This window comes from Rhineura floridana, chromosome 2 (assembly GCF_030035675.1).
Source record: "Rhineura floridana isolate rRhiFlo1 chromosome 2, rRhiFlo1.hap2, whole genome shotgun sequence".
Classification (NCBI taxonomy): Eukaryota; Metazoa; Chordata; class Lepidosauria; order Squamata; family Rhineuridae; genus Rhineura; species Rhineura floridana.
The window spans coordinates 31,446,363-31,472,758 of NC_084481.1; the positions used below are offsets into that span (position 1 = coordinate 31,446,363).

At 42.7% G+C, this 26,396-nt stretch overlaps 1 protein-coding gene across 11 annotated transcripts in view; it reads right to left on the reverse strand.

The window, feature by feature from the left end:
• The window catches only part of GULP1 (GULP PTB domain containing engulfment adaptor 1), a 334,104-nt gene that overhangs the window by 42,519 nt on the left and 265,189 nt on the right, over nucleotides 1–26,396 (reverse strand). For 9 of the 11 annotated variants that reach the window (XM_061608241.1, XM_061608236.1, XM_061608242.1 and 6 more), the window contains 2 exons: nucleotides 19,405–19,476; nucleotides 13,475–13,573 (listed from right to left, as the gene is read on the reverse strand). In XM_061608241.1, coding sequence (XP_061464225.1) covers nucleotides 13,475–13,573; nucleotides 19,405–19,476 — 171 coding nt within the window. The remainder of the gene's footprint in view (nucleotides 1–13,474; nucleotides 13,574–19,404; nucleotides 19,477–26,396) is intronic. The other 2 variants (XM_061608244.1, XM_061608245.1) reach the window with 1 other exon arrangement.

Here is a 26,396-nt window from a genome sequence, read left to right on the forward strand (position 1 = left end):
CACCGAGAGGAGTCTGCAGGCACTGCCACACACAGGGTAGGGTCTCATAGGGACCCAAATCTTACAGTGCTACTGTCACAAACACGATGATTTCAACTTGGAAAATAAACTTTTGCAAGATTATTTTTAAGATTATTTATTAAATTGCAGGACCGGAGGCCAATGCAAATAGTACAGTAAAAATGCAATACAAACATGATACAAATACAATAATTTATAATCAAACAGGGGGAATTAAAAGCATGCCTAGGTGATATTTGTAGTGGCGATGTAATTTGCCCGAAGTTTTCTGGCTGCTATTATAAAAAGGGATACATTATAAGTTACTTCTCGAATATAATCAGCCATTAAGAAAATAATTTTTTCATCGGGTGTGATAAGCCAAGGAATGTCTAGCCATTTCTTAAGGAATCTAGTTCTAGGTTGGATATACTGTATATTCTGGCGTATAAGATGACTTTTTAACCCTGGAAAATCTTCTCCAAAGTCGGGGGTCATCTTATACGCCGGGTGTCGTCTTATTAGGGTTGCCATATTGCCCGGATAGCTGGGTTTTACCCGGATTCTAAGCATGCCACCCGGCGCCCGGCTAGCCCCTTAGGTGGCCCGGATTCTCAGCTTTCATTTTAAAAAAAATTAAGTTTCTAGGTGGTGCGGTTCTCGAGATATATATAAAAACGTCAGGCACCCCCCCCCGGTTAAATCTTTTTTTAAACTACTGTATAGCACTTCGTAGCTTTAACCCCGCCCGTTCAGGATTTCAGCCAATCAGTGAAGTGTTTGTTTGGTGGCAGTGTCTGCAAAACCTCACTGCGAGGCCAGAAAATGGTGGTTTCCCCTCCTGTTTATCTGAACATCTCATAAATTGGGTAAGTATATACATTTCAGTTTTTCCCCCTGTTGTGTGTAAGAGTCAGATCCTGGGCAGTGTTTTGAAAACCTTCCCAATAGTTGTTTTTGGGGGTAAAAACAGTGCTAATCCCATATGTCCAGAGTAAATCCTATTGAATTCAGTAGGAATTACTTTTGAGTAGACATGATTATGAATGTGCTGAAAATCAATGGGACTTTGGAGTGAATGTAAAAAAGAATTGTGTTTGTGTTCTCTTTCTGCCCCCCCCAGTCCTATTTTAAAGCAAGTAGGCAGGGCTTACTTAGGTATTGCAGTTTTTATTCTGTAGGAAAGTAATACTGATTTTTAAAAAACTAATACAGATTTTTCTGCAATGACCAATTGGTTTGACAATAAACTATTATATGGGCTGTATGTATTTATACATCTGCAGTGTGTGCGTGTGTGTATGGAGTCTTTCCAACACCCCTGTGAGGTAGGGTTGGAAACCAAGGCAGCTCACAACAAGAAATAAAGCCATTTAAAATCCAATAACCATAAAAACAAGTATAAACAGTTGCAAAACAGTGTAAAGTGGCATGATTCGGAATTTTGGGTTGTGTGAATGAAGTTGCTTATCACTTGAGGTTGCATTTCTGTTCCTGTTTGAGTAAGCCCCATTGAATATGCTGGGACTTGCTTCTGAATATATAAATTTAGGATTGCACTATAAATATCTTTACAGTTTGTGTAAATAATAAATATATTTGATAGTTATGCTTATATAAATATTTCTTCATTTATCATATTTTTGGTTTTTGGTTAGGAATCCTGACTGGTTGTGAGATGCTTAGTTTTTTGCCTTATAGGAATCTTGTTGTGGTTGGTATGGTATTACATTTAGGAAAGTGTTACTGCCTTCTGTATTTTTTTTTCCTATTTGCATTTCACTTATCTTTAACCTCACTCCGTTACAGCCATAGAAGCAACAGCAGCATATGCAAGATAATTAACTCCCATTAGTGATAAGAACAAGAATTTATAATTATTATTTCAATTAAAACAAGAGGCTTCTCAATACTTTGAAGAGGACCAGATATTTATTTTCTTTCTGAGCCCAGGACTGGGTCTTTCATTATGCCCAGTGGGGGGGGGAGCAGGAGAGTAGTCGATAAGACAGACATCCTGGCATTGATAATCGAATTAGCAAGGTATGTGTGGGGTTGTTGTACACTTCCAGGCTCAGTTTCATTTTGAGTATGGAGGTGGAACCTGTGTAGATGTGGTTATCAAAGGGAGAAGAAATTTTGAGTTAAGCAAAGCTCTGCTTTTATAAAACCTAAGAAACATACAGTACTTTGAATGTCTGAGTGCCTGCACCAGTGGAATACTGGAGGAACTTGTAAAACTTGCTGCAACAGTATTTAGAACTGAGCATGTGGTATGAAAGACTCCTTTTCCTAACATTTTGGCTTGTTTTTCTCTGCTTGTGTATTTTTATTGTTTTTACTATATTTGTAAGCTGTGCTGAGCTCTGTTTTTAACAGCAAAAGGGCAGGATATAAATTCTCTTAATCAATCAATAAATACCCCATAGTGTTGGAAACTAGAGTCTAGGCATTTAATGTTGCTTTTAAAAAAAAGATTTCTCACATCTTTCCCCAGTTTTTGGTGGTAATTCCTAGGCACAAAAACAAAACAACTGGACAATCCAAATATTAATATTTATAAGTTTATAAGTGACAGTTTTCCTGCTAAGTACCTGCATGTCATAAGCAGGGGTAGTCTTATATGGCGAGTATATCCCAAACTCTATATTTTAACTGGAAAAGTTGGGGGTCGTCTTATACGCCCAGTCATCTTATACGCCGGAATATACGGTATATTTGGCAATAGAGCAATACATGAGGGAGGTCCTCCAGTATAGGAGAACCACAGACATAATTCCTTTGATCCTTAGGGACACCGGCTAGACGACCTTCCCTATCGGCATTTGGAAGGGAGAAAAAGTGTAAGGCTGTAAATGCCTGTCTAAGAGCAGAGGGTATAGGTTGTGTGAGATACGTAGCGCATTGAGGAGCGGATTTAAAGCGCCAGAACCAAGGAGAAACCTTTGAGTTGGTAAGAGTTAGCATATCTAATTTCAGGGAGTAAAGAAATATACGTTCACGTAAAGATTTGTTGTTTAAGTCTGAGTTAAACTCCAATGCTGAAAGATGGTATGTAGATAACAAGTTATTTAGCTTAGGGCCCCATAGGGCAGAGGCAAAAGAATGATTAAGGCGTAACTGGAGTAGTACCCTAGACTGAGGCTCTTTGGGAGATCTTAGAAACTTCAAAAGAGTGAAATGTATATGTGCTATAAGGGGAGGGGAGCCAGTCTCAGCTCGCATCATTGCTGCTGAGGTACCCATCGGGAGAGATAGTAAGCGCCTAAGAAAACTATTTTGTATAGTTTCTAGGGCTTTAACAGTGTGGTTATCCCAACCCCATACAGAGGCTCCATATAAGATCTGTGGGATCACCTTGGCGTTATAAATGTTTAATGCTGGGTGGATCTGATTGCCACCCATAGTGCGAAAATTTTTTAGTATTAACCCTGCTGTCTTAGACGCGAGCAGTTTAGTATATTGTCGATGGTATTGCCAAGAGAGGGTGTCCGAGAAGTAAATTCCTAAATATTTGAATTCACGAGGTTGCTCTAGCTGGTGTTCGGCTATATGCCAACGGTGGCCTTGGAATTTCTTCCCAAATACTAAAACTTTGGTTTTAGCGTAGTTTATGTTCAGATTTTCCTTTGAACAATAGGTCTGTAGAGATCTCAACAGCTTTCTTAGTCCGATAGGGACTAAGGAAAGAAGGACCATATCATCGGCATAAAGAAGTGTTGAGACTTTCCTTTGGCCAATAGAGGGGAAAAAAAATTGAGGTCCTGATAAAAAAGGGATAATATCATTTAAAAACAGGTTAAAAAGCAGGGGGGCTAACAAGCAACCTTGCTTGACACCTCTCTCTACCTCGATTGGGTCGGTGAGGGCTCCAGAAAAGGGAATTCTTACCAGAGCAAATGTATTGACATATAAAATATGGATTAAATATAAAAGGTGTGGGTCAATGTTCAGTTTGTACAGCTTGTGCCACAGAGCATTCCTGTCAATCGAATCGAACGCTGCGGCCAGATCAACAAATGCTGCGTACAGATGTCGGGTGGGGCCGGCGATGGACTGTTTTGCCAAAAAATTGAGGGTTAGGCAATAATCAATCGGGGAGGAGCCTTTACAGAAGCCTACCTGCTCTGGGTGAATGATCTGTTGTGCCAGAACCCAGTCTTCTAATTTAATTAAAAGAAATTTGGCGTAGAGTTTGGAAACTACGTTCAGCAGGCTGATTGGCTGGAAGTTGGCTGGGTTAGAGGGATCACCCTTTTTATAAATAGGGATGATGATGTTACATCTCCAGCCCTCGGGGATTATACCAGTGTCATTTATTTTAGTAAATAGGCGGGCCAAAAATGGGGCCCACCAGTCGGAAAATTGTTTAATGACCTCTGGTAAGAGAAAATCTTCACCCGGGGCTTTTCCGTTTTTTAATGAGTCGATCAGTGATTTTATTTCTTGGATTGAAACTGGGGGCCATGGCGGCAAATTCTTGATTTCTGACATTGGGAGAATATTGTGTGGAGACGAGATTGAGGAATACAGGTTTTGAAAGTGAGCTTGCCAGGTTGAAATCGAAATTAAGTCGGGCTTAAGAATATTACTCAGCCCTTGTCCCGACTTTATTAGAGTCCAGAACTGACGTTCTTGGTTCTCATTTATCGACTTTATTAAAAGATTCCAACGAGATTCAGCAAAGGCTAGTTTTTTTTCCTTCAAAAAGGCTCTGTAAGAGGCCTTCTTTGATTTGAAGGCCATAAGAGATTGGGGGGACAGAAACTTGATTGACCATAGGAGAGATTTTTTTAGGATTTTTTTGGCCTCTCTACAGTCTTGATCGAACCATTGGCTCGGTTGGAATTTACTGGGAGGAGTGTTATTTGTATTGATCATATAAGGCCTAAGTAAAGATAGGACGGATTGAAATGCCAATAAAGGGTCTTGAATTTCGTTCAAAACCTCATACCGAATTAATTGGAGTGTATCACTCTCCAGTAGATGGGCGACTGATTTGCACCTCCTGTCTGACCAAAAGACTCTTTTTTCAGGGGCAACTGGCTTTGTGGACAAAGGATATATCGGGCTACTCATAGGAGCCTTAAGTCTGAATGAGAGCGGAAAGTGGTCGCTCTCAGTCCTTAAGTTGACTTTGAAGTCTATAATATCTTTTAGCATCAGCTGAGAGACCAATATATAGTCTATCACACTAGAGCCGCGTGGTGTCCAATAGGTGAAGGAGCCTGAGGATTGGTCATATATAGAGCCATTAGTATTTCCAGGAGGTGTGCTGATACGAGTTCGATTAATAGGGAGCCTTGCTTGTTCGACTTTAGGTCTTGTATTGAGTTATGGGAGGGCAGGTTTTGAATGAGGGGGGCTTGATTAGAGGAGTTGATATTAAGCTGCCAGGAGTTGCCTATTCTGGCATTGAAGTCCCCACATAGAATGATTCTGTCATTTGGGAACTGTGTCTCTATATTAGAGAGAGCTTCATCCATCCTAACCCACAGATCAGTAGAGTCATGCAGGGGAGGTAGATAAATGTTAATGCAGATCACAGGGCTGCCGCTTATGCCCTTTATCCTAAGGGCCAGCATAAAGGTTGGAAGTATTAGTGGAAGCTGAGCAGTTGTCACTGCCAAGGAACTAATGATGAAAATTGTAAGGCCCCCACTGGGGCAGCGTTGCTTAGTGTTCTTAGTCGCTGAGATTGAAAAGGGTACATAATCTGGTAGGATCATTTTGTCTGGGGAAGTGATCCAGGTTTCCTGCAGGCAGATAATCATAAATTTATTTAGATATTCTTTAAAATCAATGTCATAGCATTTATTCTCCCAACCGCTAATGTTCCAGGACAAAATAGCTATGGGTCATATAGAGGTGATTTCATCAATGAAAGTGGGCTGTACCACACAACCATTTTTCCTTGATGGTCCTGGAGGGGGTTGTACTTGTGAGTCATGATTGTTCATCACAGGGGCCAGGGGGGGAGACCCTCTTTCCTCTGGGTCCAGGAATCGCATTTTTGTCCAAAACCCTGGGGAGTCAATTTTTGCCCGTTTAGCTAGCTCATAGGAGGAGAAATTTTTGGGAGTAAGGCCTTCTGAAGGTGGGATAGGAGGGAATTCATGCTGAGTCTTCTGCTCGATTTGTTGATGAGGGGGCTGATAGGGAAGGAAAGTGGTCTCCAAATTAATCTTTGGGTCCCCAGGAGTACTGATATTAGGAGCTTGTCCAGAATCTAGTGTTTTAATTTGTGGCTCCTTGATGACTGAGAGGATAAAGTTTGGTGATGGTAGACTGGGTGGACTGCTTTTCTTGAGTGAGATAAGATAGATTTTCAGTTGTTCTAAGCAGTCTAATATCTCATTCTGGTTGGAGACTGGTAGGGAGCTATAGGTTTCTATAAGCAGTTGCTCTTCTGGAGTAAATAGGTTCAGAGGGGCCTGCGGGAGAAGAGGTAGATTTAATAGCGAAAGACCTTTAGAGATCTGTGTCATAGGGGGAGAAACAGAAATAAGGGGAACTAAGTGTTCGTGAGTCGAGGGATTAAACTGTGAGGGAATGTGGGATCTGGGATTAAAGGGACTTCTAATTAAAGGTTTGGGAGCTATTCTATTTTCAAAATATCTATGGAGGGTTATTCCCTGGTCAGCTAATAATGGTCTGATAGACAAAAATTTGCGGGGTATGTTACGGGAAGAAAATTGAATTAATGCACGTGCCTGATAGCCGTTGTATCTAATGTTAAATATTTATTCTACATCTGTTATAGATAAAGACAGTTTTGCTCTCAATAAATTACAAAAATGTTGAATTCGTTCTGATTGAGAAAGTAATCCAGGCGGTTTCGGATAGTTTTCGAATATTAGGTGAGAGGGGTTCAAAACTAAGTTCCATTGATTGACCTTATTAATGGAGATCCTTTTGGGTTTTGACGGTGCTTCAGCCTACAGGTCTTGCGGAAAATCAGTGAATGTGTTAGCCAGCTTCTGAAAGGAAAGTGATAAATCAAAAGCGTCCGGAGTTGGGGGAAAATGTTCAGTCAACGGGCAGTTATGTTGTTCAAAAGATGGTATCTACATTGGGCGCTTTCTTAACAATGTTCAATGGCTCTTTAATGCGGTGGAGTGGAGGCTTCACATTTTTTTTACCTTTGGGGGGGTACTCCTTTGTTTTCCCAATAGACCTTGTGGTTGCACTACCCTCCAAGAGGGCGAATAACTTATTAAAGTTCATTTTTCTCCCGGGTGAATGTTTGTAGTTCTTCACATTGCCAGATTTCTTTTTCTTAGGTAGTGGCGGTAGGCAGTGACGTCGTTTTAATTTCCTGGGTTTTACTCTATGCTTATTGTTTCCCAATTTCCCTTGTTTGTTATGGGGAAAAACAGAGTGAGTGATTGGTAGATGAGCGTCTGGATGGACATGTTCGGGATTGAAACGTAAGTTAACCAACGAGGTTAGCAGGCGGTTGGATTCAAGTATTAAGGAGTTGATAGAGTCTAAATCAAGGGCTATCATAAAAAGACAGCCTAGTAGAGTAGGACTAATTTCCTTAAGTGCTGCTGGAATCTCCGAGGTCTTACATGGCGGTGGGACTTCGGCCTCCTCAGAGGGAGAGTCCACCTTTGTCTCTTCATGACAAAATGACTTCGTCGTTCTGCGTAAGAGCTGGAATGATGTGTTTAGAGGCTGGTCGTTATGCAAGCATGGCGAAAGTTCAGCTGAGTTCTGTGTAAAATACTCAGGGTCATCCATGCTAATATCCAGAGATGTTTTGCGAGAATGGGTGGTTTCATCTGATGAATCAGATTTCTTTCCAGATTTTGATTCTACTATGGCAATCTCTTCTGCGAGGGTTGAAGCCGTTGGAGCAATTATATTGTAATCAACCAGATCTTTAGAGGAAAAATGTGAGATGGACCAGTCATGATTCTGCAAAGGATCAGAAGAAGTGTTCTTTGAGACGGATTTTGATTCCACTATGGCAATCTCTTCTGCGAGAGTTAAAGCCGTTGGAGCAATTATATTGTAATCAACCGGATCTTTAGAAGAAAAATGTGAGATGGACCAGTCATGATACTGCAAAGAATCAGGAGGAGTGTTCTTTAAGATGGATTTTGAGGGAACTAGATACTGAGTAATGTGTTGCTGAGTCATTGAGTTTGTTGAAAGTTGCAGATAGTAAGGATCAGGTAAGGTAAGAGAGGGCATCAAAGCTATGGGTTTAATTTTTTTTGCCCCTTTACCCTTTTCCTGAATATTTTGTTTATTTTGTTTATGTTTTTGTTTCAAATCTTGGGACAAAAGGGATGTTCCTAATGTTTTCCATTGACTTCTCGTCACTACCATTCTGATTTAGTGCAATAGAAGGTTATCTCCTTTTTCCTGATGAGCCGCAAATCACATTCCTTTTGAAGGGAGTTTTATAATTTAAGGCTGTGTCTTGGTATTTGGAGTGTTATCAAGTTCCAATTACGTTCTTGCTTGTTTTGCATTAGCTGCGTTTATGTTTGGTTAAGGAGCTGTAGCCGATTATAGCTGACGCTAATAAGGAGCTCTTCTTTTAATCAGAGAAATACACCCACAGCTTTTGGGCTCGAATTTCCCAAATATCTTCAGCAAAGAGGGGATAGTAAATAAAATGTAGATAAAATGTAGATGAAATGTTCCAGTTAAGGGACTTTAATACAAACTTTATGTGAGGCACAGCGTAGAGAGTTGAGCGGAGCTTCTCATATCACTGCCATCTGTTGCTAGGAGCACCGCAAGATTATAGAAACAAGAAGAATACTTGTTGGTACTTTGCTTTTCTGTCCAAGTGCATAAGCAGCATTTTATTACTTCTCGCTAGTGTCATGGGGAACAGCTGCAGCACTGGGGGGACTGGAGAAGACCTGCCCTGGGAGTGAGTATCTGAGCATCTGGGTGCTTGCTGCTCGCTCCTCTGGGTTGCTGTCTCTTGAGACACCTGAAGTTCCTGGTAAGTGCTGCAAGGACTGGGACCCCCTGCCTGACCCTGGCTCCAGAGAGAGGCTGCAGTTAATCTTGCAGCCTCTTGCATCAGCTCCTGGCTGGGTCAGGAGGCATAAAAGCCCAGCTGCCGTTGGGTGGTGGGTCTGCGGCTGTAGCCGCAGCTGCCTCCAAAGGAGCTCACCCCTTGGGGAGTCCCGAGGGCGAGGGTGCTACCCTCTTCTATTTCTTTCTTTTTTCTAACCAATCTAGAGGAGATTGGTAGTAGTGAGGGCGTATGGCTCATGTGTAGTTCCTACGCAGGGTGAGAGACTGTGCAGTGAACTGAATGACAGGAAAAATTCGGCAGATGCCTTCACAGTAAGAGTCTGAAACTGGCAGAAGGCTGGCCTTCCCTGGGTGTGAAGGGGGAGTAGATGTGCCCTGTGTGAAAAATATCGAGTGGCTCTGATTGTTCCCAACTCTTGCAGAGGCCTACTGGGATAATTGGCTCAGGTAATTTGTTGGTGGGCTCTTGTCCATATCAGGTGTTTACGAGGAGTCTTAGTAAGGAAGAACATGGGTGATGCCACCCCAATTTCAGTGATCACGGGTAGAGGGAAGTATAGCCATGGGGAGGTGCTGAATTACCATAGAAGATGAGGGCAAGGCTATCTACGCCTTGTTCCTTGCTGCCACTCCTCTCTTGGATGGGTTCCTCGTTGCTCATCTGCTGTGCCCTCTGGACTGTGTGTGTTTTTGTTTAGCGCCAGATCGGTGCACAATAAGACCACACTTATCCATGATTTGATCATGGATGAATGTGCTGATTTGGTGTGCATTACTGAGACCTGGGTGGGTGAGCTGGGAGGAGTCTGACCCAGCTTTGCCCACCTGGATACTCGGTGCAACACCAGCACAGACTACAGGGATGGGGAGGAGGAGTTGCTGTGGTTCACAGCACTTCCATCTCTGTCACCAGGAAACCACTCTGTTTTGGAGCTGGCTGTGAGGGCCTGCACTTGGCGTCGGGCCAAGGAGACAGTAAACTAGGGTTGCTGCGGGTGTACCGTCCACCCTGCTGCCCGGCAGCTTCTCTGACCGAGCTGGTGGAGGTCATCTTGGCTATGGCATTGGAGGAGCCCAGAACAATACTCCTGGGTGATTTCAATGTTCATGCTGAGGCTGCCTCTAGTGTTCCAGCTTGGGACTTCATGGCCTCCATGATGACCATGGGGCTGTCTCAAGTTGTCACCGGCCTGACACATTAGGGCAGGGCATACCCTCAATTTAGTTTTTGCTCCAGATGGAGGAAGGGGTTGTCTGGAGATGGGGGGTGATGGATGTCACCCCATTGTCATGGTCAGACCACTTCCTGGTGAAGTTTAGGCTTATGGTACTGATCCTTCCCTGCAGGGGTGGTGGGCAGATTAAGATGGTCCACCCCCGGAGACTAATGAAATCTACTGGATTCCTGAATGCCCTGGGAGAGTTCCTAGTAGATAGAGCAGGCGACCCTGCTGAAGCCCTTGTCACCTTGTGGAGCAATGAGCTGCGTTGGGCTCTTGACACGGTTGCCCCCGAGCGCCCTCTCTGGCATTGTGGAGCACGGTTTGCACTTTGGTACACCAGTGAGTTAAGGGCAAGGAAACAGGCTGGACTATGGCTAGAGCACAAGTGGCGAAAATCATGCTGTGAGGCTGATCGTGCATGAGTAAAACATCATAACTGTGTCTACTGTGGCAGTGAGGGCAGCGATGAAGGCCCACTTCTCTGCCTCCATCTCATCCTCAAGTAGCTGCCCAGTGGAGCTTTTCCATATCGTCAGGGGTCTGTTGACATCTACTCCAGGAAATGGAATTTTAGTCCCTTCGGAGGCCCACTGTGAATTGTTTGCAAGGCACTTTGAGGGTAAAGTTGCTCGCCTCCATAGCAGCCTTGAGGTGTCCAGTGCAACGTCTGCTACAACTTCTTGGGAACAGTTTCAGTTGATGCAGCCTGATGATGTAGACAAGGTGCTTGTGAAGATGCGGCTAGCAACATGTCCTCTAGACCCTTGCCCTTCTTGGCTTATTAAATCTTGCTGAGGGGGTTTGACTGAGTGAATGCAGGGTGTGGTCAACACATCACTGCGGGAGGGAGTGGTTCCAGCCACCCTGAAAGAGGCGGTGATCTGATCACTCCTGAAAAAGCCCCCCCTGGACTTGCGACAATTACCGACCGGTAGCAAATACCCCCTTTTTAGGGAATGTGATTGTGAGGGTTGTGGCACAGCAATTGCAAGTACTCTTGGATGACACAGATTATCTTGACCCATTCCAATCTGGGTTCAGGCTTGATTATCGGACTGCATCGGCCTTGGTCGTCCTGATGGATGTCCTTTATCGGGAGGACAGAGGGAGTGCGACCCTGTTACTCTTACTTGACTTCTCAGCAGCTTTTGATACCAATGACCATGGTATCCTTCTGGGTCAACTTGGTGAGATGGGCATTGAAGGCACTGTCTTACAGTGAGTTCCAGTCCTATCTCCAAGGTCGTTTTCAAAGAAGTGATTGTGTTTCGGCCCCCTGGCAGTTGTGCTGTGGGGTGCTGCAGGATACCATCTTGTCCCCCATGCTGTTTAACATCTATATGAAGCCCTTGGGAGAGGTCATCAGATGATTTGGGCCGAGATGTCAGCAGTATGCTGATGATATCCAGCTCTATTTCTCTGCAAGCTCTGAATTGGGAGAGTCCGTGTAAGCCCTGGACTGTTGCCTGGACTTGGTGGTGGGCTGGATGAGGGCCAATAAACTGAATCCTAGCAAGACGGAGGCACTGTGGGTTGGTGGTTCCCAAGTTCAGATAATTGGTCAGTTGCCTGCTTTGGATGCAGTCATACTCCTTCTGAAACAGCAGGTCTGTAGTCTGGGGGTGCTGTTGGATCCATCTTTGTCACTAGAGGCCCAGGTGACCTCTGTGGCTAGGAGTGCCTTTTACCAGCTTCAACTCTATGTACTGTAATGCTCTCTATGTGGGGCTGCCCTTGGGGTTGGTCTGGAAGCTGCAGCTGGTGCAAAATGTGGCAGTGAGACTGCTCACTGGGGCAGGGTATCAACAACATGTCACCCCACTGCTGAAAGAATTGCACTGGCTGCCCATTTGCATGTTCAAGGTTCTAGTTTTGGTGTACAAAGCTCTATACAGCTTGGGACCTGAAAGACAGTCTTACTCCTTATATACCCAGTCGATCACTGAGCTCTGCAGGTGAGGGCCTCCTGCAGATACTATCTTATTAGGAGGTCCGTTCTGCACAACATAGGAAACGGACCTTTAGTGTAGTGGCACCTACTCTTTGGAATTCTCTCCCCTTAAATATTAGACAGGGGGCATCTGTTATCTGTTTGGTGCCTATTGAAGACCTTCCTCTTTCAACAAGCCTATTAAGTAGAGACCTTATCCCAGTCTGCATCTCCGTTGGAATTTCTTTTTAAGATGTTTTTAAACCTTCTTTTTTTGAAAATGTTTTTAACTTTTTTTTTTAAAAAAAATATTTTTTGAAAATCTGGCTTCCTGTAAATTGAGCCCATTATTATGTGTCCTGCCCTCTGGGATGATTGAGAAGAGATCCTGGACCTCCTCTGTGTGGCAGCCTTTCAAGCACTTGAAAAGTGCTATCATATATCTCCTCAGTCTTTTCTTCTCAAGGCATTGTGCCTCCAACTTCCTCTCATTATGGGTTTTAGTCAGTGAAGAGTTCCAGAAACGCACTCCAAATCTTTTGGAAGTTTCATTTTTTTATGTAGTTTCTGGAGCAGAATTTGCTTATGGGCTGCTAGTTTGGTCATTTTTAACAAAGCCTGACTCAAGGTTAAGACCTTTATTTGGGAGAGAGATGGGACATGATAGACTGTAAGAGTCTCTTTCTCCCCCCCCTTATCCCTGTACTTCACCATTATTTGCTTCCAAATACTTTTCTATTTTTGCCTTCTTACACACACACACCCCTTAGACAGCGAAGTAGTGACAAGAACAGAGCCCTCAGGTTAGATGTTTGCTTTCTAAATTTGATTGATAACCTAATAACATCTTCCTGAATGTTAGTGAGTCAGATCCAGAGTTCTCCACTCACAGGATGCTCCTGCTGGAGGAAGCAGGGAGGCAATTTTCACCAGTCCCTCCCCTCCCCCACCTTCAGCCCCCTGAAAACCTGCTCCTGAGAGTTGGGATATGGTATGGAGCCTGTAGGGAAAATATTAGATGGGACATGTTGGATCCAAGCCATTGTATATGAACTATATAGAATTCAAAAAATCACTGTGTTCTCAGCTTGATTATGCAATAATGTATAGCTGTTTTGAACTTGTTCCCTGGTAGGGCCATGATGGAAACTCGTATTGCATACTTGGTTTGCTATTTCTGATTCTTTTTAAGAGAGTGGCTAAGAATAAGCAACAGCCTCTTGGATGGCAATGAGCTGGATATATACTGGTTTTGGAATGGATTGTCTGGGTCAGAATGCTTGAGAAAAAAGGGAGAGAAGATGATTCCTACCTTTGTTTTTGGATCTAGAATTTTCACTCCATATATTGAGATCTGTAGTTCAACCTTTGGTGTTTTTTGACCTTCAGATTTCTTGATATGTCTTGCAAACTGAAAATCAGAAATAAATAATCACATAAGAATACTTATAATTTAAATATAGCACTGTCAGTTAGGTTAGTTATAGAACTTTCCTTCCTACTGACATTTGCAATAGCTCACAAGTTTAAAGGAAACAGTCTCCACTTTCCAGCTCTCTGTCCGTCTCAGTCTCTCTATCTCCCTGTTCATTAAGATCAGACAGTGAGACCTTGCTACAGATGCCATTTCCACCAGAAGCAAGGCTTCTTTCAACAGCCCATACAGCATTTTTGATAGTGACTTTGTGTTCACAGATTTCCATTCCTTCTAATACTCCTCAGGATTGTGGACTAGTTTGTTTAGGCAAACAGTTAAGCCTTTTTTTTGTAGGGAGTCATTGCATTTTTAAATATGCTATAGGTTTCATCTAGTGATATTGAATAATTTATCCTGTAAGTGTATGGATTATATATTGTTTTAATTACTTGATTGTCCCCCGCCTTGAGAATTTGTGCAAATTGAAAAGCAGGCTATACATTCTTAAATAAGAGATATACATATATGTATAAACCAACAAACGACTTGACTATAAAACTGCGTTTCTTTCCCTAGAAACAAAAATGCATTATTAAAGTGCTGGTTTTGACCTATAAAGCCCTACACGGCATGGGACTGCAATACCTGGTGGAACGCCTCTCCCAATATGAACCTACCCGTACACTGCGCTCAACATCTAAGGCCCTCCTCCGAGTACCATCCCATCAAGAAGCTCGGAGGGTGGTAACTAGAGCTAGGGCCTTTTCAGTGGTGGCCCCCGAACTGTGGAACAGTCCCCCCGATGAGGTGCGCCTGGCGCCGACGCTACTATCTTTTCGGCGTCAGGTGAAAACCTTTTTATACTCCCAGGCATTTTAAAGTGTATTTTAACAGCATTTCTGTATTTTGGACGTTGTTTGGTTCTTTTGTTGTTTGTTTGTTTTGTTTCTTGATTTATTGTATTTATTGTATTTATATATTGTGCTTGTTTTTATCTTTTTGAACACCGCCCAGAGAGCCTTCGGGCTTAGGGCGGTATATAAATTAAATTAATTAAATAAATAAATAAATAAATAATATGTTCTTTAGCAGTACTAAAGACTGCTAAACACCCTGCAGTGTGAACCTATTTTTTTTTTTGTGCTCCAGATTAGGGCATACTCCATTATCAGTGGACCAACCTGGTTGTCACTCAGAACACTCAGTATTGACCAGTTCTGGGTTCTAAAAACAGAAACAGAACCTCATATTTAGCATAGCCATATCTTATCCTTTTATCTACTTCAGTGATGTTTGTGTTATAATAAAAAAATAGGAAAACTTTTATAAAATGGCACGAGGACAACCAAATGCCATTAAGACGCATGGCATGCACATCCATGCTTGAACATACATACCAACCCACACATTTGAGACATGAATTATTATGGAGATGACAAAGTAACTTGATTAATTGGTTGAAAGGTTCTCAAAGTATTATTCCCTAACACCAGGATACAATTCAAAAAGCTTGCTAAAAGGGAAGCTGAACAGAGATTTCTCAGTAGTAGTAAGCATGTAGCTGGCATACTCTACTGCTTAGAGTAGCATTTGAGGTTATAATCATTTTTTCCCTACATTGAGAACTACTTCCACCAGCACCAGACCCAAGGGCTCTGGCGATGGCGGGCCTTTGCAGCCATGCTGGGGAAGACCTGGCATGGCTTCAAAGCCTCCCCCCCGTTGATGGCGGTGTAGCCACACACGCCATGTCGTGCAGGGGGTGGAGCAAGATGGCTATTTAACCCGTGCTCTGTCTTCCTTTGGCCTCTTTTGGGCCTTGTGCGACACCCACCTAATCTCCCTTAGGGCAGTACAAGTTTAACTGGTCACTTAGGGGCCGGATAGGAATTTTTAGGTCATCAGCCTTTGTTCGCTGACAAGTTTTTTAGCCTACCCTGTACTGTTCTTCTAATTTGGCTGATTGGCTCATCTTTGCTTGGCTATTCTGGCTTACTTTGTTTTGACTGTTTTGTTGCCTGGCCTAGTAGTTTAATCTTGTAAATAGGTTAATTGGTCACATTTGGCGGATATATGCAGGCATTTCATAGGGTAGGGTTTGATGAGCACCCTTAGGCACACTTTAAGGTGATCGGTGGGTTCTGAGGCCTGCCTTCTGGCTTGTGCAGCCTGTTGGCAGGATAAGGCTCACCTTTGTGGCTAACCTGTAACACCCACTCAGAGTTGTATGGCCCTGAGGGGGGGGGTGGAGCAGGAAGGCCTCCCTAACCACCCTGCAGGGGCCCGGAGAAGGGGATTCAGCTGGACCACCCCCTTTCCCATGGCAGGGTGTCATCACCTGATTGAGTATGAGTTAGGTCCCGCAATTGGCTCTGCAGATCATTTATTATGCAATCAAGCACTTAATTTGCTTTATTTCAATAAACGTTGCCGTTGATTTACCCACACTTCATCTTGTCTTGCTTCTTCATTTCCCAGCTATGGCCTGCAATTCAAAGCCTTCTTCCAATTTATTTGTGGCCTCACTTGCATAAAATGACTGTGCACCATAATTTACAGGTCAGCTACATTATTAATTCCCTGTGGATCAACGCAGAGCTGAATTTGACTTTCCCCAACTGCTGACTTGCAGTGGTTGTAGTAAAAACAACCTGTGTAGCCAGGGGCTGTTGATTGCATGGTTGAAAGTGGTACATGACGTACTAAAACTTAATGTGATACATTTTTTTTACATTATTCCATATTTAGTCATTGTAGTTTGTGAAGCATAGGCCAAAATTAGATTGTCCTTGTATTTCCCTGAATAGGTTAAATTGTTGGAAGTAGCGGTGCAGAGGCATGGTCTGGTTGGCAGAGCGATCTTCTGAAGTGAGGAAAACTGATATTAAGACTGCTCCCAAACTATTACCCATCCCAAATTATTGCTACTGCTGCCCTTGATTCTGCAGCAGAAATGGACAGCAAATGGAAGAGGGTCCCCTCTAGTGCTTAGTACGAAAGAGCAACAGTGCTTTTTGGGACAAGATGATGAAAGGAGCAACCTGCTGAACTTCAGAACTTTCTTTTTCTTTTCTTTGGCTCTCTCTGTTGTATGTTTCACACATGATTCCCTCCCCTTTTCAAGGGCAATGAAGTTCTTATCTGTCTCTCTTTTGAGGTTAGGGTTTACTTGCAGAGGCTCACTATGAAATATTTTGAGAAGCACCCACTTTAGATATCGGCTTGATTAGAATAGTTGAAAATATTACTTCAGAAACAAGAGCAAAATGTTCAAATGGAGTATTTTGGAAGTGTTTATGTAACTGACACAATAAATCACTAGATTTGCCTAACATCTATGTTCCCTCTGGAAGTTATGATTTATAGTACTGTTCATATCAGTACAAAGAAACAGAAAGCATTCCAATTTTTTTAAAAAAAGAGAATATTCTACTGGAGGATGCTGCATCGAAAAGTTGATAATGCAACAAGGGTGTATCTTTTCAATAACCTTAACAATGACTCGGCCAATATAATGATTTAGTGGTGACATAAATTAAAAACTGGAGAGAAATAGAAAAGAATGAAGGTTGTTAAAAGCACCCTTTTTTCCTGTAGAACATTAGCACCACCTACTGGTAAAATCAAATTATTTAGTGCTGTATATAACAGTTTCATAGAGCGATATGTTAAAAGGGGGGGAGAGATAATCATTAACGTTTTGGTGCCCCTGTTGTTGGATATTTGGTTACTGGAACCAAATTATCAACAATCATTTAATTTCCACACAGCTTCAAGTGGGCTCAAGAAATTTCAATGTATTACAGTTGACTGAGCAAACAACATTTCAGAAGATGCAAATCTACACAATGATTTAATAGTGAATGGAAATGGAGATCATACAGTGTTTCTGAATATGTGCTCAGTAGGGTTGCCAGGATCATGGCCTGAGACTGATCCTGTATCTTTAGGAGAAGAGAAAGTCAGCCAAGTGCAGGTGTTCTTGCAACCCTGTAATGAGAAAAACCACAAGGTGGAATTCTCCCTCTCCCCTCCACAACTTTTAAAGATACAGAAGACCTCTTGGAGGCTGGGCCTGACAACCAAGATGTTTTCCGTATCTTTAAAAGTTGTGCAGGGGGAATGGAGAATTCCACCTTGTGGTTTTTCTCATTACAATGTTGCAAGAACACCTGCACTTGGCTGACTTTCTCTTCTCCTAAAGATACAGGATCAGTCTCAGGCCCCGAACCTGGCAACCCTAGTGCTCAGTTCTTTAAAGCATTAAGGCCTTTGATGAAACAAGTACATTGAACTTGAATCACAATCCAAATACATGGAAACATAAAACACTCTCAAGTTTTAATTAGCCCCAAAGATTTGTGATTAATTTCCCTCCACTAATAGAAACCTAAACATTTAAAACATGTTCTCTCTCTTCTCAAATTAATTCTGTTCTTTCTTAAGTTGTGACACTGCTGTGGTTTTATAACATTTTAACTGACACTTCTATTTTTTAAAAATTAAAAATGAACAGATATAAATGAATATATCTTTATTTTTACCATTCAGAATTCTCATGCAGAACATGCTTTAAGTTGGAACACAGAAATTTTGTTTTGCATCTTTAAAAACTAAAAGGGAGGAGTTTCTAATTTAACATGAACTATTGGATATCTTTTCATTTCTCAGATTGCTACCCACCCCCATAGATTTTGAACTCTGTGCAACGCTGTGATGGGAAAAACCATAAGGTGGAATTCTCCCTTCCCCCTGCACAACTTTTTAAGATACAGAAGACCTCTTGGTTGCCAGGCAGAACACCTGCACCTGGCTGACTTTCTCTTCTCCTAAAGATGCAGGATCAGTCTCAGGCCCTGAATCTGGCAAGCCTAGTCTCAATAGACTGCATTTCTTCCATATATGAAAACCTGCATTTTTCCTGCAGTGAGCTCAATTAAAAATCACAATGATGGTGTAGTCCTTTAATTACAAACATATTCTGGGGAGGAATGTGCTGTGTCTGTGTAAGTCTTTGCAGGAAGCCCTACCAACAATAAATCAGGTCAGGCTGGAGGTCACACCATTCTTCTCAATGTGCCAAGATAGAGCAGAAACACAGAGGGAGAGATACAGGCTTGATGAGGAATCAGAAAGAGGAAAGCTGAGAGAAGAAGGTGAATGGAGACAAGGTGAGGAATTGTTCATCATGCATGCAGAGTAAGTGGTTTGGGGGAACAGATATAAGAGGATGAAGCTCTCTAAAGCAACTTTTACAGAAAGGTGAGAGGAGAAAATACAGGCATACCCTGCTTAACGTCGCTTCACTTAACGTCGCCTCGCTATAACGTACATGCTCCATACGTCCCCATACCCCGCTTAACGTTTGCGCACTTCGCAATAACGTACACTTTATTGGCATGATGCCGCTGCCATCTAGTGGTGATTGCGTGCAGTACAAGTGAAGACAATTGCTTCACTTAAAGTTTATTTTCGCTTAAAGTATACTCTCCGGTCCCATTGCGAACGTTAAAGCGGGGTATGCCTATAGATTGGAAGGGAGGGCTTTGACAAAAGTCCTAATGGTGAGTATATAAGATGTAGCGGAACATAAGGAAAGTAGGGTCAGGAAGCAGAGGAGGAGCCCAGTGACAAAAAAAGGAGTCTGAGGTCTCAAGAAATGGCCCTACCCAGTAGATTCTCAAGTAAGAGTATATTGATACTCTTAGGATCCTCTGGGAAGTGGGAGGTGGCAGATAAACATAGAGTGAATATAACACGTATGTTTAGAACTGATAAGGCATTGTTTTTAACTGTATCTAGTGAATTTAAAAAGAGTTTCCTACCTTAAGCTTTCTAACAGCATCTCTCACGACTTCTGTACCTTTGGGCTGCTCCACTTCTGTACTGCCAAGAAACTGAAAACATTGTAATTTGTGAGAAAAGTAGAGGAATCTAGTTAGGTGTTTGTTGTTGTTTTAAAATGCCTTTGAAATTACCAACCAGCATTTTAGCTGCAAACTATTTAGCTCTGGATAATATCCAAGTATAAAGACACATAAAATCCTAATTTTGGTTATGCTAAAAGTTTTAAACTTACTTGTAAGTCTTTTTGCTTAATTTTACAGACTTCTAGGTGCTATAGCACAATCTCTATTTTCATAATTTAAAATAATGACCATTCTCTTCTTGAAGTCCTGACCATCTTGGAGATTCCATGACTTTTAACAATGAATGAAGCAGCAACAAATGGCATGCCAGGGTATTTTATTTTTAAAAAAATTTGGAGTGTGTCTGAGTTTTGGCCTCTTCCCAATATCGTTAACTTAAAGAGAACCACAAAGTAATGGACTAGTCTTAAAACTTGCTGTGCCAGCATGGAACTTAGGCCAGGACATCAACATAAATCTTGATGTTGTGCAGTATTCCTGGCACAAACCCTAGCACAAATATTCAGGATCAAGGTGAAACCCCAAAAGCTCTTAATACTACATTCACTGTGGCTTAGAGCACAATAGTTACATTTTACTTAAAGAAGTTGTCATTTATACCAGAGGAATGAGGGAGGGATTATACACAATTTCCTTAATCCATAGATCATGGATGGCGAGCCTGAGACCCCAGCACACAAAATGTAAAATAGGACAAAAAGAGTGGCACTTTCTCATACCTTGGATTTCTCATAAAGGCTGGCCACCACCACTACAGATCCTTCTTTTGGCAGAATCAATAAGCAGGAGGAAAGAGTAACAAGTACTTGGATTGCACCTTTCCTCTCTAATAAGGGAACTTTTGTGTTTGTATATGTTTGTTTCTGTGCTATGGGAATGAGTTATGTAAGTACAGCAGCACATTTCTGCTTTTACATGGACAGACTCTAGGAATGGGGCCGCATCTACATCGTTGCTTAACACAGGGCATTTTAACCCTCCCCACCACCACCACACACAACTTATTCCAGGTGCGGAAGAGCTAATGACTTTGCAGAAACCTGCTACCACAGACTAATCACCACTCACCCCCTCATCAATGTACCTTAGCACCAGCAAACACATGATATGTTTATGTTTTACTTGTCCAACTAATTTCCACTGTTAGTGCAGGAATGGCCATGACAGCTGATCTATGATGAACACATGAATAATAAAGTTGCAGTGATGTGAACATATAACCTTCAACACCAAAAATATAGAAGGATCAATCAGTGGCGTCACTAGCGGGAGTGTGGGGGGGGGTGCGGACCTCTGGTGCGCGCCCTCCCAGGGGCATGGACGAGGTGGCTGGGCTGGTGTGTGCACACCTGCGCGTGCGCACTCGAGGCCAGCCACCCTGTCTATGCCCCTGGGAGGACGCGCGCTGGAGGGGCACCCAGCTGCAGAAGGCCTGGGAATGCCGGCGTGCCTCCCTCGCCCCGCCAACGCTGCTCCTGCTCCGGCTCTTGTCCGCCCGCCCGCCTCCGAGGAGGAGTCGGTGCAGCCTTGCCGGGCAACGGTGCAGGGCGGGGTGGCTCTAGGTGTCACCCCCTCATGGTGACACCCGGGTGCGGGCCGCACCCTCCGCACCCCGGTAGGGACGACCCTGGGATCAATGCTATCTATTAGGGATACATTTTATGAAGTGTCAACCTAGTCCTCTGTTCATATATCATCACTTACATTTATCCTCTTGAATTCCAAACAATATAATTTACAACCAATAAAATGTTTGGCTGGATCAAGACTGGGGTGCTCTCGGCTCCTGCAAATGAAAGGGGTGTGTGGGGGAAAAATTTTCTCTATTTCTCTCCTCCTCTTGCAGTCCCTTGTGATCCCTCTCCAAAACTCTGTTCCAGGGGATTGGATGACTTTCCCTGCTTCCATTTGTGGAAGCCTCAGCTGGACTGAAGCCCCTTCTGTTACCAGAAGGATTTTTTCTGTTCATGGAACAGCACCATTGGATCAAACCAGTGATCTCTAAGTTAACAATAAACTTAGCTTAAGCATATTCTGAGAAAGAAGAACCATAATTCCGTGCTCAGTTAACACAGAAGTTTCATGGAAGTTAATAGATTATGAGGTTAATGTAGCTATGATGGAATAAGACTACTGAGCACTTTTTTAAAAAAGAAATCTGCTTCCTCTCCATGGTGCCTCTCACTAAACTCATTGTTTCCAGAGGATAATTATAAGTTTTTATCTGAAACAGGAGTCATATGTTTTATATTAAGCATTGGTTTAAGCAGTCCAGATGTGAAAATCAGCATTCCATCAGTTTCCATTGCAAAGCCACTTTCAACAAGTAACTTAGGCACTGATTCAGATTTTCATTTGTTTCTTTAAAATCTAAAGAATCTATGTTCTTCAGAAAAGAATTTAACACAAATATATTTACTTTTAATACTACTAACACCTTTCCACTTAGCTACTGAAAAATTGCCTTTGAAAACTTTGAACTATAATGAAAATGTAGAGTATGGATATGTCCTAAAAAAATAAAATGAGAAAGGTGGCATGCATTTATTTCGACTGTGGGTCATAGGCTATTTCAACATTTATGAAAGCTACATTAACTAATCACAGTTCTTCTAGTCATGTTAAGCACTGGACCTCATGGATAAATACAGAATATCACGCAAACACTAGCTGTGAATTTTACAAGCTGCACATACACAAAAATATGTGGAATCACAGCTAAAGGGAGCATTAGTCAATCAAAATAAGAGGTATGTGACATAACGTCAAATATAATTTCTATGGTAGTTGTGTCAATTGGCTATATTTTTTTAAAAAAAATTGTTGCTGCATATCTGATCCAGATTCACAGTCAACATTATTTAGCCATTGTGTGGTAGGAGCATGTTGCGCCTTTAGCAATGGGAATAACACAGCCAGACACAGGTTTTTGGATGAGGTAGGGCCACAGCTTTATTGATTAGAGCAAGAAAAGCAGAGTTGGCATGGCAGTAGGGCCAGGATCCATTTCATTCCGGCAGCACTTGCTGCAGGAATGCTGAGTCAACCCAACAAACAGTTGGGAACTACCCTGGGGAGTTGGCCCACTTTAGACCCAAGTGGGATGTGAACCCAAGACACCTGTGGTCCTGACTAACCAGTGGGAGGGATTGTGAACTCGATGAGGTGACTCCCCTCCCAAGATAGGGGTATGGCCATCATGTACTCCATTGGACTCCTTATGGGCGTCCCCCTTATGATTGATCCTGCCCAATGCCATTTCCGCCTACAGTTGTGACAGAGGTGAATGAACGCCTAACAATTGCACAGCGAACTGAGATAAGTGAAAAAACCTGCTCAACAATGGGGCCAGATTCGCTGAGAGGAAAAATTCCTATCTGGCCCTGTCAACCAGCAATCCAGTTAAACACAGCTCAGTGACGCCTTAAGACCGAGGGAGGGTGGCTAGGAGAGCCGGCACATGAAGAACTGAGATAGGTGAAAAAACCTGCTCAACAATGGGGCCAGATTCGTTGAGAGGAAAAATTCCTATCTGGCCCTGTCAACCAGCAATCCAGTTAAACACAGCTCAGTGATGCCTTAAGACCGAGGAAGGTGGCTAGGAGAGACGGCACACGAAGAAAGAGGCTGGCTCTCAGCAGACTGGGGCCTTTAAAGGCCCAGCCTGGCTCCACCCCTTGGCGGCGAGGTGATCTCTTGAGAGCTGGGGCATGGACGGAACAATATGAACTTCTCCCTTCTGTCGCTGTCTGGAGTGCACTCTGCCCCACAATTAGCGTCCCACACCGAGGCTCAAGGCTTGGCTTTCCTAACAATTGCGACAATGTTAATATTTGTTATCTCATTTTTTCTTCCTCATACGTTAAAAAGACATTAGTTTGGTATATTAATAGTTCAATTAGATTTTTTTTAAAAAATCCACACTCTAGAGAGAAGTCTATTAGTATTTTTGCAAAACTCAAATTAGAATTATCCCATCAGCTACTCCTAATGTGAAAATAAGTCCACCAACTGTGTAGCTTCATTGAAGTTGTATCTGCGTCGTCTTCTCTGTGTGTGCTTAATTATTTTACCTCTTTCCTAATTCCATCTACATGCTGATCCATCCAATTTTATGAATATAGGGAGACCTTTACAGAGTAGTCTATTTCTGAAAATATGAACACCTAGTAACTACTGCTGTTCTGTTAGTGAGCAAAACTCAGTATTGGGAGACCATTGCTCTGAACTCTTAGGAGCATGAGTGGACTATAAGTAATTTTTTTTTACAAAAAGGTCAGATATAATGGTTTTTAGATAGACTTGAAACTGGACACATGTGGACAATAGTGTGTAGAGGAATGGGTGCATGTGCATTAATCCAGTCCCAACGTCTCTGTGCATGCCTGACTAGAAAGGACATGTCCAGCAATGTTGGGGGTGAGACTGACATGCACACCCCCATTCCTCTACACACTTTTGCCCTAGTGCGTCCAGGGGGACTTAATGCTCTGGCAGTTCTCATTTAGAGTTCTGTAGAAGGATCCAGATGCCCAAGCCTCATGTACTGCTGTGCTATTCCAGTGAATTACAAAATAAAATCCTAAGTGAGTAGATTCTGTTATTCTAATTTTGACCTTTTATGTATTCTTAAAACTCACGCACTGAATTGACAAATTAGATTATTCAAACACATTTTCATAAAGAAAACATTAGACAGTTTTCACTGTAATTCGTACAGTTCTGAAAAACTGAAGTCCTGCTCCACGAGCTAGAGGGAGCCCGCAGCTGACAAAGCATCAAGGAGAATTAAGCAGCAGAGTGAGTTCAGCAGCAGGGTGTGGAGGCCAGGGCACCACACTCTGCCCACCTGCTTCCTGACCTAAACAAAACATAAGCTTTCAATAAAGTAATTCAATAAGCTATATAAACAGTTATGCAGCTAGGAAGCCAGCAAGGGTGTGAGAGCTTTCCATTGTTTTGTACTGTCTGTAATATGTACAACTATCTGCTGGTTGGACAGAGGTCATGGGTATGCCCTTGGTGCAATGAGCTCCTGGCTCTCTGCAAACACGTTTGCTGACCTGGAGAAGCTGAAAAAGGCAGACAGGTTTGTGGATGAGGCCTTTGGGGACATTATAGCTTTGTCCCAATACCAGAACTATAGTTCTCCTGCTATCATGGAGAATGAGGGCCTTGGGGAAGGAGAATGTTTATCTGGGAAACAGGAAAACAACCCCTTAGAAGGGACCCATCCCTTGGGGAGCAGTTATCCTCTCGTGCCAAGGATCTCTCTCTCTCTCTCTGTGTAGGGATGCTGGTAGTGGGTAATTTGATCATTAGGATCATATATAGTGGCGTGTGTGATGGGCATGCAGACTGCAGGGTAATTTGCCTGCCTGATGTGAATGTTGCAGATGTTGCCTGTTGGCTAGGTAGCTTGGTAGATAGTGCTGGAAGGAGTTAGTGGTTGTGGTGCACATTGGCACCAATGACATGGCATGTTGGCAGTTGTGAGGTCCTGGAAGTAAAATCTAGGTCGCTAGGTAGGATGCTGAAAGCCAGGACCTGCAAGGTAGCTTTCTCTGAAATGCTACTGGTTCCACATGCAAGACCAGCTAAACGTGTGCAGCTTTGTAGTCTCAATGGGTGGATGAGACAATGGTGCTGAGAGGAGGGGTTTGGATTTGTTAGGCTCTGGGAAACATTTTGGGACAAGGCAGGCCTGTATAGAAGGGATAGGCTCCACTTCAACCAGGATGGAACCAGACTGCTGGCACTTAAAATCAAAAAGGTGGCAGAGCAGCTATCAAACTGATGGAGGGGGGAAAGCTGACAGAAGCTGAGAAGGTTCCAGTTTGGAATAAATTTCCCCCTTGGGATAAAGAAAAAAATATGAAAATTTAAATGAGGTAGGCCTAGAACTAGGCATTGTGAGTGCAGGGGCACAGGATAGCAATACAGAAAGGCAAATTTACCAGTCATGGAATAAGAAGAGAGGTCCTCTTGTGGATCAGCAATTGGTTAAGAAGCAGAAGGTAGGAATAAATGAACAATTCTCCAAATAGAGGCCTATAGAAAGTGGAGTTCCTCAAGGATCAGTAACTTGTTAGCTTATAACTTGATCTAGAGTTAGGAGTGAGCAGCGAGCTGACCAAGTTTGCTGATGATACTAGATCGTTCAGGGTTGTTAAAATAAAAAGTGATTGCAAAGACCTCCAAAAGGACCTCTCCAAACTGAGTGAATGGGTGGTAAAATGGTAAATGAAATTAAATGTAAACATGTGTAAAGTTATGCATACTGGAGCAAAAAATCTTAATTTCACATATAAACTCATGGGGTCTGAACTGGCAGTGACTGACCTGTTGGCAGGCTGGCTATGCGCCTATAAACCTAAGAGACATTCCACCCCAACAGAGTTTCAAAGTGCTCCAACTCTACTTCCTGATTACCCATTAGGGCTGGGAAAGTTATAATCTTGCTTTCTATCCTGTCTTCTGGAGGTCCTTTCCCTACAAATTGTAGCCTCCACATCTGCTCCCTTTGCCTTTCTTTGACTGTGTGTGTGTTTCAGAAGTCATATTCTGGTCCTCCCTGTCCAGTTCCCTTTTTCAGTTGTGCTGAACTCAACCCCCCTATCTACTCATGCCTTGTGCGCTTGCTACTTCATATGTGAGTGTGTATGTTGAATGTGTATGTGAGTTTAGTTATTAGGTTTATTTATGCATATTATTCATATGCAATATTCATGCATACTATTACTGAGCTATCCCTGCTATGTCAATAGATATATATTTGTTACTGAGCTATTTCCCATTGAGGTGTTAAATGGGTATATTTTGATTCTGTATGTATGCTCAATAAATATCCCCATGTTTAAGACCTGTGTGAGTGTAAGTTACTGGGT